This window comes from Aricia agestis, chromosome 8 (assembly GCF_905147365.1).
Source record: "Aricia agestis chromosome 8, ilAriAges1.1, whole genome shotgun sequence".
Lineage (NCBI taxonomy): Eukaryota > Metazoa > Arthropoda > Insecta > Lepidoptera > Lycaenidae > Aricia > Aricia agestis.
Genome location: NC_056413.1, coordinates 15,279,558 through 15,293,500, shown reverse-complemented (window position 1 = coordinate 15,293,500; position 13,943 = coordinate 15,279,558). Strand labels below are relative to the sequence as shown.

Here is a 13,943-nt window from a genome sequence, read left to right as displayed (position 1 = left end):
TGAAGATGGTTATTATTGATTTAGTAATACAATTTTTAGTGTAATAGAACAGAAGGAATAGATTAGAACAAGGAAGAAAAAAATATTCAAATATTGCATAACCTGCAACAATGTCTGTTACAGACACAACAGACTGACAACAAAACATTAGATATAATTAACTACATAATATTTTCATTAACGGCTCCTACACATAACTGCTAATTAGCATCGCATCGTAAATGTCTGCGAGTTGCGACAAAATTCATAATACAAATTACATTACAAATTACAATGCGATCCGAATTCGCAGTTTTGTGTGGGAGCCCTTATAGTATCTTTAAAAAAATATTCACTTGTGATGCGGGTACAGCAGCAGCATCAGCGTGAGGTAGTAGAGCGGGCCGTCGGCGTCGTGCGCGCCCTCCAGCACGCGCGCCGGCGACCAACCCATGAACGTCTCCAGCGCCGACGCCTCGCGACCGGCCACGCGCGTTCTGTGGACGTAACAGGTTAGCATGGTGAAAGTGGTATTAGCAGTCGAAACCGACCGCTATGTGTGGTCGCCGCACGGCGATCTGCAGTTTGCATATTAAATTCATATCCGCAATACACAAACCACTCGAGCAGTTCTAAGGCGGACCGCTGTAGAGCAGTCGGTCCCGACTGCAACTTGCAGCCCGTCTATGGCCAGTCTAAGATTACTTGCTTATTTTGAAGTCAGTTCAGTTGATCAGTCTGATCAGAATAAAGGAAAAAATTAAAAAAGATATATTTTGTATTTCCCATCCACACTGGGGTCTGGGGTCACTGGCTATAGACTGATCACTGACAGGCCTCATTTCAACTACCATCCAATCGCAAGGTCACAGTTCACACGACTGCACGCCGACTGCAATCGGACTGCACGTTTTATTTGCAGCTGAAATACGGTCTGTCTGTATAGGAGCCGACTGGCCATAGGCGGACCGTAAGTTGCAGTCGGGACCGACTTGCTCCAGAGCGGTCGCGTTGAAATTTGCACTGTTTCGAATGCAAGATGCGGTTCGTCTATGGCCGGCCGGAAGTAGTGTACGTACGTGTTGATGACGTAGAGCGCCATGTGGGCGAGCGCGGGCACGAGCTGCATGTTGGAGAGCGGGCCGCCGCCGCCGGTGTCGTCGTGGAAGGTGCGGCCGCGCGCAAACCGCACCAGCAGCAGCTTGAGGTCGTGCAGCGTGCACGCATGACCGATGTCGCGGTGCCCGGTGCACTCCTGCGAGACAGTAATTAGTTAAGGGTAAAGGGCGATACCAAACTGCATATTTTAAAGGCGCAGAGGACGCGCATATTCATTGATTTGTAACTTCCGTTTGCAATTTGACCAAGTACCAAGAGTGTCGCGCTGTTTTGCTTCACGCGGTATTAATGTTTGTCCGCCGAATAGAGGCTATAAACATATCTTGCACTTGTGAAAGACGCAAGCACTTTATAATCAAACAAAACAAAGAGCTAATGGAGTACCGTTTTGTCCGGTGATCGGGCAATATGCTCAGAATGTTAGATAACCTAGTTTTTAATATACCTACGAATATTATACAGATTTCAATGTCTAATATATCATACCTGCAGATAGGTGGTGTGTCGAGCGAGACAGCTGGCGTACGCGGACTCGGGCACGTGCGGCCCCCACAGCGGCAGCAGACCGTTGCAGCGAGTCGACGCGTTCTGCAGCGCCGCGCTTTCCCACTCGTCCCTGCACGCACAATATTATAATTGAACGAATGAAATATGAAACACACACACACGTTATTATTACTAAGCAGCACTTTTTTCACCTTTGAAAGAATCTTATATTGCGATTACGTAATGGCGTTTTAGGTTAGTTTCAACTGTTTCGAAGTTTATAGTGGCGCGGTGACTCGTGCAAAGCAAACAACAAAGTTAATTTTGATTTTTTGACGAATGTAGCCAAACCTGCTAATACCATATTAATCCGTAATATCATAATATATATCAAACCGTCGTACGCGCCATACGCGTCGAACGCACGGCACGAAATGCCGTGGGTACGGTGCGGACGAATGTGCGAGGTTCCACATCATTTCATATCACGAATTCTAAAACGCGACGCGTTCGTGCTGATAAAAGTGCGATTAGCTTTATATTATATTCTTACCTAGCACGCGCCAGTCTAACAGCGGCCATGTGACACTCGACGTGCACGACGTTGTAGTGCGACACCGTCGTGTAGCCGAGCGTCTTGCGTGCGCGCACCTCGAACTCCTCCACCGGGCAGCGCTTGGTGAACGTGTAGATGCCCAGCACCTGAGAAATAAAAATAAATTATTATTCAATATAAATAAATAAATGAACAATTCTTTATTACAATTAAATATTACAAACAATAACTTATTACTATTGGACTCCACACTCCACATACCAAATTGAAACGACATATTATTATATTTTTATAAATCTCATAATATGTTTAATTAAATTCCTTTGGTTATGCTTAATTATATTTCTGAACCAATTCATACTTTATTAATATTGCGCCGCTGTTTATCTTACGTCAGTTCTCGTCGGGTTCGATTCAAAAATACATCGCATCGACGCCTCATGTTGCAATGTGAACTAACCCTTTTCGTTAACGATACCGATGTAAGTATCGTTAACAAAAAACAATATTTTATTTATTATTGAGTCCTTTATTATTATCGAGTACATTATGTGTGCTGTGATCAAATAATAATGTAGGTCACCTTAGTAGGCTGGTACTTGTATCCCTCCCGGCATATGCAGCACACGGCGCCCGCCTCCTCGGCGAGCTCGGCGACCTGCGAGGTGAGGGAGCACTGCGCCGTCACCTGCCCGCGCTCGTTGCTGCGCATGCCCAGCGCGCCCAGTTGACGCTCGCGCACCGCCATCGCGAGACGCTTCTTCTCCTGTGCACATGTTATACGCCATTTAAATAAGAATTAAAGCGTACAAAAATTTACAATTTTGTTAAATGATTACTGTTCTGTAAGAATTCGAACTATCTATACGTTAGAAAAAAGTCGACAAAATATCTCGCTACAACTTTTATAAGTTGTGTTACATATTTTTATTATAATATTATTATCGAACCGTTTCTGCCTTTCCACGAGAATATTATAGCAGTAAGGACTACTTACACCGGTCTAGGTATTTTATGTTATCATGTCTTCTCTTTCATACATATGTGTAGCGAGGAATAGATCATACCTGTCTGGTGAAGTCTCGCACTTGCTGCACCTTGGCGGCGCACTGCGGCTGCGAGCGCAGCGCCTCCAGCAGGTTCTCGGCCAGCGAGCCCACGTGTTCGCCGGACGACACCTGCTCGAGACGGTGCACTATCGGTATCACCTTCTCGCATACTAGCATCTGTGAATACACAAAACAGTTGTAGCTATATACGACAGACGTTGTTCTGTCTATGGAGTTGAATAAATAAATGAACTTATACTATACTAGCTGTTCCGGTGAACTTCGTGTCGCTTTAAAACCTTCCCTAGACTTATACTAATATTTTAAGACTAAAATTAGCCCAATCCGTTCATTTCATTTCGGTTTTCGAGTTATAGCGTTACTAACACAATTGAAAATCCATATTTAGATGTTAAATTATTGTTTTCTACGCTGCAGAACATTGCAGTAAAATTAAATTGCATTGATATAGTATACCCAAAAACACGAATTTTTAACTCCATTGTAACCTAACGGGCAGAATTCTATTTTCAGTGGTCTGAGCTTTTCCAGGAATTCCAATCTCTAGATATTAATATAATAATCACACATCTAGTATCCAAAACTGCTGTCATATGTCACGATAATATTGTCTATTTCACACATCCTAAGCTCGGGCGCGCACTAGCGGCCAGGCCGCGGCGGCCATCGAATATGGTGTGGCCGCTTGACAGCGTACGGCCAGGTGGTCTATGGCGGTTTCATACTAAGGTATCTATCTCGATGGCCGCCGCGGCTTGGCCGCTAGTGCGCGCCCGGGCTAAGGCTACATAGCGGCATCTGGTGGGAAATTTGATTGTTTGTTACCTGTGTGGGCTCGTGGTCAGCGGCTAGGCCGGTGAGGAAGCGCAGTATGTACTTGAGCGCCGGCCGGCTAATGAACTCCTTCAGCTCGTCAGAGTCCGTGCACACCAGCGTGGGCTTAACGCATGGCGCATGTTTCTACGGATATTGGAGTCATGATTATATCTGTTTGGTTGTCTATTATGTTTCTGATCTCAATAAAGAGGTGAGCATTTGTCAAGTTGCATTCGATAGCCAAGAACGAAATAACCTCATAGATTTGGCATAACGCTGCGCTAAGTGTCATGATATTGTGCGAGAAGTTCTTCAAATCGAGTGCAGCTTTAGTCAAGTTTACTAAACGCTTTGGCCAAAAGCCTACTTGAAAACGTATATGTCACAATGGTGAATAATGGGAAACGAAAGGCATAAGTATTGTGAATATTACAAACGATAAGCAATAGGCCTACGACGCAAGTAAGCTAAATGTCGTTACACTCACCACAATGTACTCCAAAGCGTCTTTGACGACGCCAAGGGATATCAGATAATCCTTGAGGGTGCCTCCTATGGAGTTCCTCTCGATATTAGCGCAGAGGACACAGAACAGCTCCATGCGGAACTCTTCTTCGGTCCATTGCTCGGAGTCTAGTCGATCAAAGTCCAGCACTGGCTTGAAGTGGTCCACCAGCATCGCCATCTTGAGATCGTTCCCGTATACTAGAGCAGCGAGGACGCGCGTCAAATGGCCTAGCGCTACTGAATTGTTTCGCACACCTGTGGAAGAATGATTCATAAAGGGCGTGTTCCTAAACTCTGGACAGTATACAGGCCAATGTCTCATTTGCCAATCAAATCAGTATACTTTTCCCCTTTTTTCGATTTCCTTCAGGCTTAGGCCCATGTTGCTATATTTGCATATTAAGCGGCTTTTCCAAATAATTAAGACAAAGCAACATGGATTTGCGTAAGATTGGAATACATCCTTAACAGTTGACCACCGCTGACACAATGAAAAGTGATTCTTCTTGTATAAGTAATAAAGTTAAATTTAAAACTATACCCGGCAGCTCGGTGCAGTTAAGCAGCGCTTGCACGTGCTCGGGACCGCCGAACGTCAGCGAGAACTGCAGGAACGACTCCAGGCTCTCGCTCGCCGCCACTGACAGTATGCGCTCCATGATCTGTTGACAAATAGTTAATATGAAATACTGAATCAAGTCTAAAGAAACACCTAGGAGCAGACAATTTTTAGATGCTGACAAATCCCCGCAAAATAATTATTGGCTTCATTAAATGCGTCTTCTTAAATATACTCTACAGTCAAAGGGTCCATTTCACAATCTACTGATAAGTATCAGATATCTTATTTGCATGTTTGGTCTCTATCGTTCAAAATCGCATACACAAGCAGCAACAAATGTTATACCAACACATCATAAATTATTACATAAATTATTTTAATTTATGGCTCATTACTTATTAGTCTTATCACTCAGAAACAACAAACCTCGAGAAGTTGATACACGAGATGTGCTCTTGGCTGGTCGCGTTCATCAGCAGCGGCCAGGCTGAGCGCGTGCAGCAGCACCGGCAGCGCGCGAGTCGGCGCACGCGTCAACACGTTCACGCAACGCCGCACGCGCGCGCATAGTGACAGCAGCCGCAGTAGAGTCGAGCACAGCGCACGCGCGCAAGCCACGCGCCCGATTGCCGCTAGACGCTGCAGCATCACCTCCAGACCGCCTGCACAACCAATGATTCAGTTAAGTAATTAGATATCGTTTTTCGAATTGTAAGAATACAAGTTGTATCCGCATGCCAGCATTAATATCGAAATATCTAGCGAACATGAAAACAATAAACATGCTTCATTTTAATCCGTCGTCTAGTTGTGTTAACAACGTTCGTTTTTTTAATGCAAGTTTTAGACAATCTTTTAAGTGCTTGTAAAGCTCCCGTACCTTATTTGATTGGCTTTACTTTTTACTCTAAGCCCCTACCGATCTATATGTGTATCTTCGGTGTTACTGTAACACTCACCACAATCAGCAAGCACGTTTGCCATACGATACACCTGTTCGTCGTCAACGGCTTCAGCGTTAGTTTGGCTGAGCGTCTCAACAAACTCCTCGGTAGCATCGCCGTGCAGCCCGCGTATGCGGTATACTACACGCATCGCGTCTACACTCTCGCCTGATGTGCACCACACCTAAAACAATTTAATTATATTATAACTTATAAGATCAAATGATTTTGGATCAATCTCAATAAAAGCTTTGTAACTGCAGAAACACTTTTAATAACTTTAACTTGGATATGTCACAGTCATCATCATCATCATCAGTAATCATCATCATCTCAGTCATCTGGTCCAATCTGCGATTGGACCAGATGACTGAGATGATGATGATACGCTTTTACGTTCCAAGTTGCAACGTAAAAGCGTAACGTTAATACAAAAAAAAAGTTTTGTGACAATTACGAATACCTTGGACGCTTTTATCTGTTTAATCTCGCAGAAAGAGACCGCTGCCTGCCAGGCCTCATCGCTCTCGAGCATGCAGCGATCTGTTTAATCTCTGTTTAACCTAATGTAAACAACCTTAAGCAACGTTGCATCGCAATACTATATAAAAAAACCTCACCTTCTTATAAACATCCTTGACGGGCAAGTCTAGCGACATGATCTTATTGCAGACGAGCAGTTCCATGCCGTTGTCGTCTTCCAGCAGCGCGACGAGCTCGCAGTCCGTGCAGATCTTGTTCTTGACGTCACGCATGAGCGGTCCCATGCCCGCCTCCAGCGACGAGTACGGGTTACCCAGCATGCGACCCTAAAAGTTATTATATTTAATTCTAATCCAATAAGCACTCGTATCTTGAAGTCTGAATACATCATCCAATTAACGATAAATAATTGTGTATGCCTAAAAACACTATACTAATAAGTTTTTAAATGCATATATTTTTCAGACAAAAAAAGAATTGTTCAAGTTAATACTCTGGCCCTTTTTGCGTTTATAATATCAGTATGGATTTCAGTATATTTAAAATAGTATCACTAAAGTACAAACCTGTAAGAAGTCCTCCTGCTGTGGATCCTTCTCGAGGGTAAGGAAGAACTCTCCCACATCGTTCTCCTCCGGGTATATGATGGAGCAGAGCCGCTCGAATATGAACACGGGTGTGAGGTGGTCGTGGACGGGATACTTCTGCACCGTCTCGATACACACCGCCATGAACTCCGCCGTCTCGGTCTCCGTGCCTGTGGGAAGTCGTTGAGAATTAATTTCATATTTTAATATGAAATTAATTCTCAACAGTCCCTTACTATTTAGTTTTAACTAAATAGTAAGGGACTGTCCGCAATGCGAACTATAATCGCGCGGATTTTATTTGTGCGATTTTTGCATACAAATAAATTTTTATCGTAATCGTAATAAATTATTATAAGTACGGAATATACTTTCATAACATTCTATGTCCCTACCTAAGACTTCAATAACATCTTTTTTCATACAATGTTATCTTATTCACATTGTAATATTGTCATTTACTTTACTGGATCTTATCCATAGCACAAGCCAGGGCATCCAAGTCTTCCAACAAGTCAATCTATACTAATATTATAAATGCGAAAGTATCTCTGTCTGTCTGTCTGTCTGTCTGTCTTGGCGGTTCGGTAGTTTTGGCGTGAAAGCGAGACGCTTTCACGCCAAAACTACCGAACCGATTGTAATGAAATTTTGTATACAGATAGTCTAAAGCCTGAGAAAGGACATAGGCTACTTTTTTACTGGAAAAAAGGGTTGTAAGGGGGTGAAAACACGAAAATTTGTTCAAATTAAGTTAGTTCCAAAAATTCATACTAGATGGCGCCGTGCGTCTCTTACATCGCGCTAACGCTTGCCCAACATCTTTCTATAAGAGGTGGTATCATCATACATTCGGCATTCAAATATTTTCGATTGTTATTTCTTTTTTACGTTATTTAATAAGTCAGTACTTTATATTATATACAGTGACGTAACCTTAAACCTTTCAATGATAAATAGTTTATGGGTAAAGTTGTGTAATTGGGGGGGCTAAATAAGCTTTAAAATTTGGCATAAAATATAAAGTTTAATTTAAAAAAATGAAATATGTGCACACTGCACAGCTGTTTTGGTTTTTTTTATAAAAGTTTTGACACCAATTTTGTTGACATCGCGCGCTATAAACTGAAGTCCACGCGGACGAAGTCGCGGGCAACAGCTAGTAAAATATAAAAATGGGAGCGAAAGTGGTGATTGACGAATGGGCAATGTCCAATAAAAGTTCTATTTGCAAATCCAAATACCTGTAGTCATCTCCTCCAACAACTCCAGCAACTTCTCTTGCGTATCATCAGTAAGTCTCGTGCGCTGTACAACAAGTCGTCGCAGTGATAGATATCCGCCGAGCACCGCGCCGACCAGCCGGCCCTTGTACGCGCGCCGTGCGCCCGGCTCTTCTAGGAACATGGCTAGCAGCTCCGTAAGACGTTTGAGAGCGTAACCTGCGAATATAATGATTGATTAGTCATCATCATCAGCCGTTACTGCAAGACGTAGGCCTAAGTGTCTAAACACACCATGCCAAAGTTCGGCATGACACAAAGTTTCCGGTGTTATCAGTCAGTTTCGGACTGTATAATATTATTTTATCGCCAACTTCTACTAATGAATAACTAGTTTACAAACCTTGGGCGAGATCGGAGGTGAGAGTGGACTCCTCCAGGCGATGCAACTGCTCGATCTCCTTCGTCATGAGGTCAGCTATCTGCTGTAGCACGCCGCGCAGCGCCAGGAACTGCTTCCATGGGGTCTCAGACGCCAACGCTATCAAATTTTGATAATATTTAATATTCATTTTGATAGTTAAAATTTAAACATAAGGCATTTTCTACGAAATTCGTATTTGAATAAACAGCAGTCCCACAGATCACAATATTTTAATTTTATTGATATGTTTAAGTTGATAGGTTAAATTAAGTCTAACAAAAAAAAATACGTACTCTGGTACAGTTGTAAGAATTGTTCACTAGCTTCCCCAGCCTTGCCAACGTCAGGTAGGAAACTCGTCAGCAATATCAATACCTGTGAAAATTCAAAGATGGGACTTATGAAACATGACGTGAACAGAGAATACGTTTAATAGATGTTAATTTATAACTGAAGATCAAAAATCGTGAATCGTGAGAACCCACTCCGAAGTCGTCTTGATGATAGCTCGTACCGAACTGAATTACCGGCCCGTCTGCCTGCGACTATTTATATGGGGCGAGGCGTGTTCCGGACTGTACACAGTACGAGAAAATTCCTTTCCCGAATGTGGAATATTTCTAGAAGCCTAACGCCTTATAGTATCGAATAGCGGATTTACGCTGTCTGCGATTCTTCAATAAGTTGCGCTGGTTTGACGCTAGATGGCTCTATGTGTCCGTATCCGTAACAATATGATAAGACTGATCGAAAACGGATTTTTTCTTAAAATTTTATTTACCTTTTTTATTTGTATTTGCTTTACATATCTATATTGTGTTCTATTTATTGTTGTATTACACAGATATGGTACCACTGGATGGAGGGTATCCGGGACTGGTGTATATCCCGTGTAGCTGTGGTGGGGACACCGTATTCCCGCGTACCGCGTCACCATTTCGGGACAACAGGTACGATAAATTATGTAGAACTACACAAGAACAAAATGGGCTATATCGTTATATAGCCTATTTTGTAGGTTAAAATTTATTTATGATTTGTACGTTTGTAGTATTTTAACCTACTATGAACTATAAATACTATGCCAAAAGTATGATTTTAAAAATGTCAATACTTTGAATTTTACACAGTTGAAACATTTTATATGACCATTCTTTAAGCTGATCGCATATTCGTCAGCACCATAAGCGTCGAACGCACCGCATAGTACACGAAATGAAATTGTTTTATATCATTTCATACAACCAATCCTAAATTGCCACGCGTTCGGCGCATGCGTGCTTATAAATATGTGATCGCATTTAGAGCTCCCATAATAGCGAATTCGCATCGTAATGTCATTTTTATTATGAGTTTTGTTGCAGATATTTGCTATGCGACGCGAATTCGCATTCTTGTGTGGGAGCCCTTAATGTCATGACAGTACAATGACAGGCATTTTCTCTCTTCGGCAGACACTCACCGCCTTAGTCCGCTCGTAGGAGTCGCACAGCGACTTGACCATCTGGCAGGCGGTGTCGCGCGCGATGCGGGAGCTGGGGTCGAACATCACCGGCCGCAGCCAGCCGCCCGGCTCCAGCGACAGCGGCCGCATGCCGTGCGACAGCATCATCTGTACAAAAAGGTTAACTAGTTACTAGAGTATACTTTTATATTATAGTTTTTATTATCGGGTCGAGTTTTTTTTTTAATCCGCAAAGGGAGGTTTAAAAAGACATACAGCCGAACGTATAACCTCCTCCTTTTTGGAAGTCGGTAAAAAATAGACTCGTTTCGGAATTTTGCGACATCTAGGTTACAGGTGTTTGACAGCAGATATTGTGCAACATCCGCAGTGTTTTGAGTAATCGTTCTGTTGCCAAATTTAAAAAAAAATGCATGTAAAACAATGCTATTGGCTGAGGAATCACAGTTTTTCATGTGGACGTTTGTGCGTGAATCACGCATCTGTGCGTACGCGTACGCTTATCAACGTACACGCGTACATACCTTGCGCTTCCACTTGTCGCTGTATTTAGCTGCGAGACGTAGATCGCGGTCTGCGGGCGGCGACTGCGGCGGCGCGGACAGCCGGCGCCAGTGCCGCTGCGGCACGCGGCCCGCCAGCCACGCGGCTAACTCTACGACTAGACCGCCGCCGCTGCCGCTTCCTATACCGCTCGTGACGCCACCCTCCTGAAAAAAAAGGTTTTAAAACTTTTTTCTAGTTACATTTTGTATATGTTAACAGGATGAAATGATTTTATAGAGATAAAAAACGTGAATTTACTGTTGATCACGATTTTAGGTCTTACTATATCAAAATCATTTTTACTGCATTTAAATCTTAGGAAAAATAAATATTATAACATATCTTATGAGTTATGACATTTATATAATTCAAATATAATCTCTTTTGTTATTTAAGAGTAACTTACTTTTGTCTCCTTGTTGGCTTCTTCATTGGAAGAAGTTGTAGTGACAACGGGGGCCATCAGTTCTTGCATGTAACGGAGGCAAGGCAGAGCAACCTGCTGCAGTGCGAACTGGTGTGCTGTGGAACGTAAACATTATTTTACTCAAATTTTTACATACATACAAAGATGTTGAAAATAAAATATGATATCATAGCTTTTGGGAATAGCCGCATTACTGTGACTAATTCCTAGCTTAGAATAACAAACATCCTTTCAACAATTACAAACTTTTAAATTTGAAGAATACAGCTTACTATTAGGTGATGAAGCGTTGATTCCGGGAAGACCAGCTAATACTTCGTCCTTTAGGATGGCATTGGCGGCCGGAGGTATACCAGCCACCTCGGTCAGTTGAGGGCAACACCTAAGCAAAAATAATAAATAAACAACCTATTTTATGGTGCTTGCGATCAAGTCTGTATTAATTTTGTCAGGGTGCCGGCTAGATTATTATTTATTTCAATACAAACTAAAAACATGCTAGTAAACAGGAAAAATGTTGCTTACCAGACCCATAGCTTGACAATACAACGGAGCCTCACTTCCCAGCACTCCACGGAATCTGGTATCTTCACTAACGACCCCAGCAGCAGCACAAGAGGACGCACCTGAAATATTTCATAAATTAAAAACTTATTTCTACGTACTTTTATCTGCTTCCTGCATCACAAAAAAACTACAAATCCATTTCACCATTGTTCCATCGTCCATGTGTCAGTTTGTATTGTCACATTCGTGACACGCTTTAACAAGCTAAAACATAACACAAAGTTATGATACGAGGGCTGCTATTTATGTATCCGGAACTGGCCACTTACAAGAACAATATTTAAAAAGTAATTACAACATTTGAAAATAGAACTCTTTGGTTGAAGAATACATTTTGTTTCATGTGACTGTCAATTATTTTACCATTGTGGCGTCATTTTGAAAATTGTGTGTCTTCATTTGCCATGGATTTAACGCGTGAACATTTTCGTGCAATGATTTACTACGATTTTCGGCGTGGGCTAAATCAACAACAGTGCTTTATTCAACTCACCGCAACTTTTGGAGATGAAGCACCATCAAAAACCACTGTTTATCACTGGTACAGTGAGTTTAATCGTGGGCGGTCTATGCTCACGGATGAAAATAAAGAAGGTCGCCCAAAAACAGCTGTTGTCCCACAAAATATAGATGCTGTGCGGGAACTAATAATGCGTGATCGCCATGTTACATATCGCGAGATAGAGGCGTCCTTAGGCATAAGTATGACGAGCATACATAAGATATTACACGAACATTTGGCTAAAAAAAAAAAATGTTCGCGTTGGATTCCGCACAACTTGACAATCGATCAAAAACGGGCTCGTGTCGATTGGTGCAAAAAAATGATAAAAAAATACAACCGTGGTACGTCAAAAGCCGTTTATAATATCTACACAGGTGATGAATCTTGGATCTATGCATATGACCCCGAAACTAAACAAGTCAACGGTGTGGGTGTTCCAAGATGAGCCGAAACCAACAAAAGTTACTCGTGCAAAAAGTACTTTGAAGCAAATGGTCGCCTGTTTTTTTGGAATTAATGGACATGTGGCTACAGTGCCATTAGAGAATCGTAAAACGGTTAATTCTGAATGGTATACGACCATTTGTTTACCAGAAGTCTTTGAAGAAATAAGAAAGGACAACCGACAACGCAGAATCATACATCACGACAATGCTAGCTGTCACACCTCAGCTGAAACAACTCAGTTTTTGGAGGGTCAAAAGATCGAATTGACTGGTCATCCGCCGTACAGCCCTGATTTGGCACCTAACGATTTCTTTTTATTTCCATACGCGAAGAACAAATTACGTGGTCAACGTTTTTCGAGCCGCGAAGAGGCTGTTGATGCGTTCAAAATGCACGTTTTGGAGATACCTCAATCAGAATGGAAAAAGTGCTATGAAAATTGGTTCCAGCGTATGCAAAAGTGTGTCGATCATCGCGGCGAATATTTTGAAAAGCAATAAAACCATATTAAATGATATATGTTTGTTTCTTTTTTTAATTCCGGATACATAAATAGCAGCCCTCGTAACTTACCGAATTGTTATGATCTTGCGAAGCCGCGTGTCCCATCAGCGAGAGTGTAATGCGCTGCGAGAGTAGAGTACACAGTTGCTCGGTGGCCGGCAGGTTGTCGCGCGTCACCAGACATATGAGCGAGCGAACCTCTTCTTGACTCTACACAATGAAAAATAATTCTTACTGACATGTCGATAGAACACGATTTATAACAAATATGAAAATTATGGTAATGAGATACGAGCCAGTCTATATTAGAGTTCTTATTCGAGTTAACCTAAAGTCGGTGACATAAACGTATGTCTTAACTTCTTAAGTAATAAATGGCACGTCAGAGGAACTCTGAATGGTCTCACGTACCTACGCGTGTGCGCACGCACGTACGTACGCTAGTTCGTGCGTATTCCTACCTGTGGCGTGCCGCGATGCAGGTTATGATGCACCAGCTCGTGCACAAGACCGAAGCGGCATAGGCGTGCCCGGTGCTCATGTTGCGAGGCCAACGCGCGCAGCAGCGTCAAGCACTGTTCAGCGCACGCCAGCGAACAGCCATAGCAGGCACCGCCACCTAGAAAGAACAAAATAGTCTTACTCGGCATCCATGTTTATTATAATCTCCGATAAATTTCATCTTTCATTCATCGTGCGTAGGTCTCCAAGAAAAAAAAGTTGTTG

General features: G+C 42.5%; 1 protein-coding gene across 4 annotated transcripts in view; it reads right to left on the bottom strand.

Annotated features, from left to right (window-relative positions):
• LOC121729435 (protein purity of essence) overlaps nucleotides 1-13,943 on the bottom strand; it is a 63,973-nt gene that overhangs the window by 964 nt on the left and 49,066 nt on the right. For all 4 annotated transcript variants that reach the window (XM_042117948.1, XM_042117950.1, XM_042117949.1 and 1 more), the window contains 23 exons: nucleotides 13,679-13,836; nucleotides 13,287-13,427; nucleotides 11,720-11,820; nucleotides 11,467-11,576; nucleotides 11,174-11,289; nucleotides 10,746-10,931; nucleotides 10,219-10,368; nucleotides 9,050-9,131; nucleotides 8,736-8,873; nucleotides 8,354-8,551; nucleotides 7,089-7,279; nucleotides 6,660-6,848; nucleotides 6,055-6,223; nucleotides 5,522-5,757; nucleotides 5,075-5,195; nucleotides 4,514-4,788; nucleotides 4,036-4,170; nucleotides 3,208-3,366; nucleotides 2,724-2,906; nucleotides 2,138-2,286; nucleotides 1,585-1,714; nucleotides 1,059-1,234; nucleotides 336-476 (listed from right to left, as the gene is read on the bottom strand). In XM_042117948.1, the coding sequence (XP_041973882.1) occupies nucleotides 336-476; nucleotides 1,059-1,234; nucleotides 1,585-1,714; nucleotides 2,138-2,286; nucleotides 2,724-2,906; nucleotides 3,208-3,366; nucleotides 4,036-4,170; nucleotides 4,514-4,788; nucleotides 5,075-5,195; nucleotides 5,522-5,757; nucleotides 6,055-6,223; nucleotides 6,660-6,848; nucleotides 7,089-7,279; nucleotides 8,354-8,551; nucleotides 8,736-8,873; nucleotides 9,050-9,131; nucleotides 10,219-10,368; nucleotides 10,746-10,931; nucleotides 11,174-11,289; nucleotides 11,467-11,576; nucleotides 11,720-11,820; nucleotides 13,287-13,427; nucleotides 13,679-13,836 (3,634 nt within the window). The remainder of the gene's footprint in view (nucleotides 1-335; nucleotides 477-1,058; nucleotides 1,235-1,584; nucleotides 1,715-2,137; nucleotides 2,287-2,723; nucleotides 2,907-3,207; nucleotides 3,367-4,035; nucleotides 4,171-4,513; nucleotides 4,789-5,074; nucleotides 5,196-5,521; nucleotides 5,758-6,054; nucleotides 6,224-6,659; nucleotides 6,849-7,088; nucleotides 7,280-8,353; nucleotides 8,552-8,735; nucleotides 8,874-9,049; nucleotides 9,132-10,218; nucleotides 10,369-10,745; nucleotides 10,932-11,173; nucleotides 11,290-11,466; nucleotides 11,577-11,719; nucleotides 11,821-13,286; nucleotides 13,428-13,678; nucleotides 13,837-13,943) is intronic.